This window comes from Cyprinodon variegatus, unplaced genomic scaffold (assembly GCF_000732505.1).
Source record: "Cyprinodon variegatus isolate N-32 unplaced genomic scaffold, C_variegatus-1.0 Scaffold257, whole genome shotgun sequence".
Classification (NCBI taxonomy): domain Eukaryota; kingdom Metazoa; phylum Chordata; class Actinopteri; order Cyprinodontiformes; family Cyprinodontidae; genus Cyprinodon; species Cyprinodon variegatus.
Window position 1 is genome coordinate 647,100 of NW_015150710.1, and position 1,436 is coordinate 648,535.

Below are 1,436 nucleotides of genomic sequence, written 5' to 3' on the forward strand. Positions count from 1 at the left end.
TTATATTAGATGTATTTCACTTAATTTGAGTAGGTAAATGGGGGAGTGTGCCAATGGAATGAGTATTTTTACTAATCGAAATAAGATAATTAGGTAATATGCACTTGAAATAAGACAATGAAATTGAGTTTTCTTATTTTAAGTGTAATTGTCTTGTTCCATTGGCAAAATTTCTCGGTTACCTCCTCAATCCAAGAACAAATGCACTTATTTTAAGAAATAATTACTTATCTGTAGTTTAATTTTTTCCAGTGTGGACACCTGGAACCAAACGCCTTTCGTAGATATCCATGAGTATGCTTGTGTATAAAAGGTTTACAAGGCTTCTTCACAGGGGGAATATGCTCACTAGCAGGCGTGAGTGGCCCCAGAGTCGCCCTGCAGAGAGAAGAGTCCAACGTATCTGCACTCTGTTCTTGCACAACAGATGTTGGTGTTTTTTGTTCCTGCTCCATCAGGGAAACACTTGGAAGTATTTTTCCATGTCTGCTTACTGAATAGGTAGTTCAATTTCTGAAACGTATCGGCATTCCTAAAAGGTTTTGTTCTTCTAATGGTTCATCCATCATCCGCTTATGTGGTTTTATACACATTTCTATCTTCAAACATGGTTTATGTTAAGTGTCGGCGAACATATTCACTCTAATCAGCCTTATTCTGTTTGGTTCCTCGATCACAGGAAACCTGTTCAGCTTCAGGAAGTGGTACAAACTGGTTCAGGCCGCTTTGGTCCAGGCTCAGCAGAGGAGGAGCCAGGACATCGCCAGGTGAGACCTGCAAGTCTGGGTTCAGGGTTTCTTCTGCTTCTCTGGAGGCTGCAGGCAGCAGAAGGGTTCATATGATTCTAATTTCTTCAACAACCTTTTTAACGCCGATTATTTCTTTACAGGAAACAGTGGAAAGGAAAGAAACTGTTCTACATAAACAAGAAGGACAGATTTTATGTCACAAAGAGGAGAAGTAAGAACCTTTTGGTTTTCTGTTTGGTCTTGTTCATAAGGAAAAAGAAATTAGAAAAGAAGTTCAACCTCAGCCGACTGATATACAGTTTAATTTGCTTAAGTTTTACTTTGAGGTTGAGACGACGTCTGCTTAACTTTCCCCATCATGCGGCGTTTGGTTGTTTTTTCTGTTTAAGAAAAAAGAAAATCTGAGGAACATTAAAGTCATATTTAAATGTCAAATCATTCTGGCTTAAACATGTATATAAATGTACTCAGATAATATTGTCCCAAAAGTTAGAAAATTTCTATAAAAAAAAAAAGAAAATCCTGCCTTAAAATGTGTTTTTCTTAGTTCTACGTCAGCCTGAACCAATCATATATCAACGATCGTCTGTCAATCAATTTTTTTCTGTTATAGCATCTTGATTCATATGTCGCAGCTAATATACGCAACGGTTGAAATCAGAATCCTTTCCTTTCCTATTGAGTTGC

The 1,436-nt window shown here is 37.5% G+C and overlaps 1 protein-coding gene across 1 annotated transcript in view; it reads left to right on the forward strand.

Annotated features, from left to right (window-relative positions):
• Positions 1-1,436, forward strand: part of taf1b (TATA-box binding protein associated factor, RNA polymerase I, B) — a 20,332-nt gene that overhangs the window by 14,456 nt on the left and 4,440 nt on the right. Inside the window, exons 10-11 of the mRNA XM_015382470.1 lie at positions 680-767; positions 890-960. Of these exons, the coding sequence (XP_015237956.1) occupies positions 680-767; positions 890-960 (159 nt within the window). The remainder of the gene's footprint in view (positions 1-679; positions 768-889; positions 961-1,436) is intronic.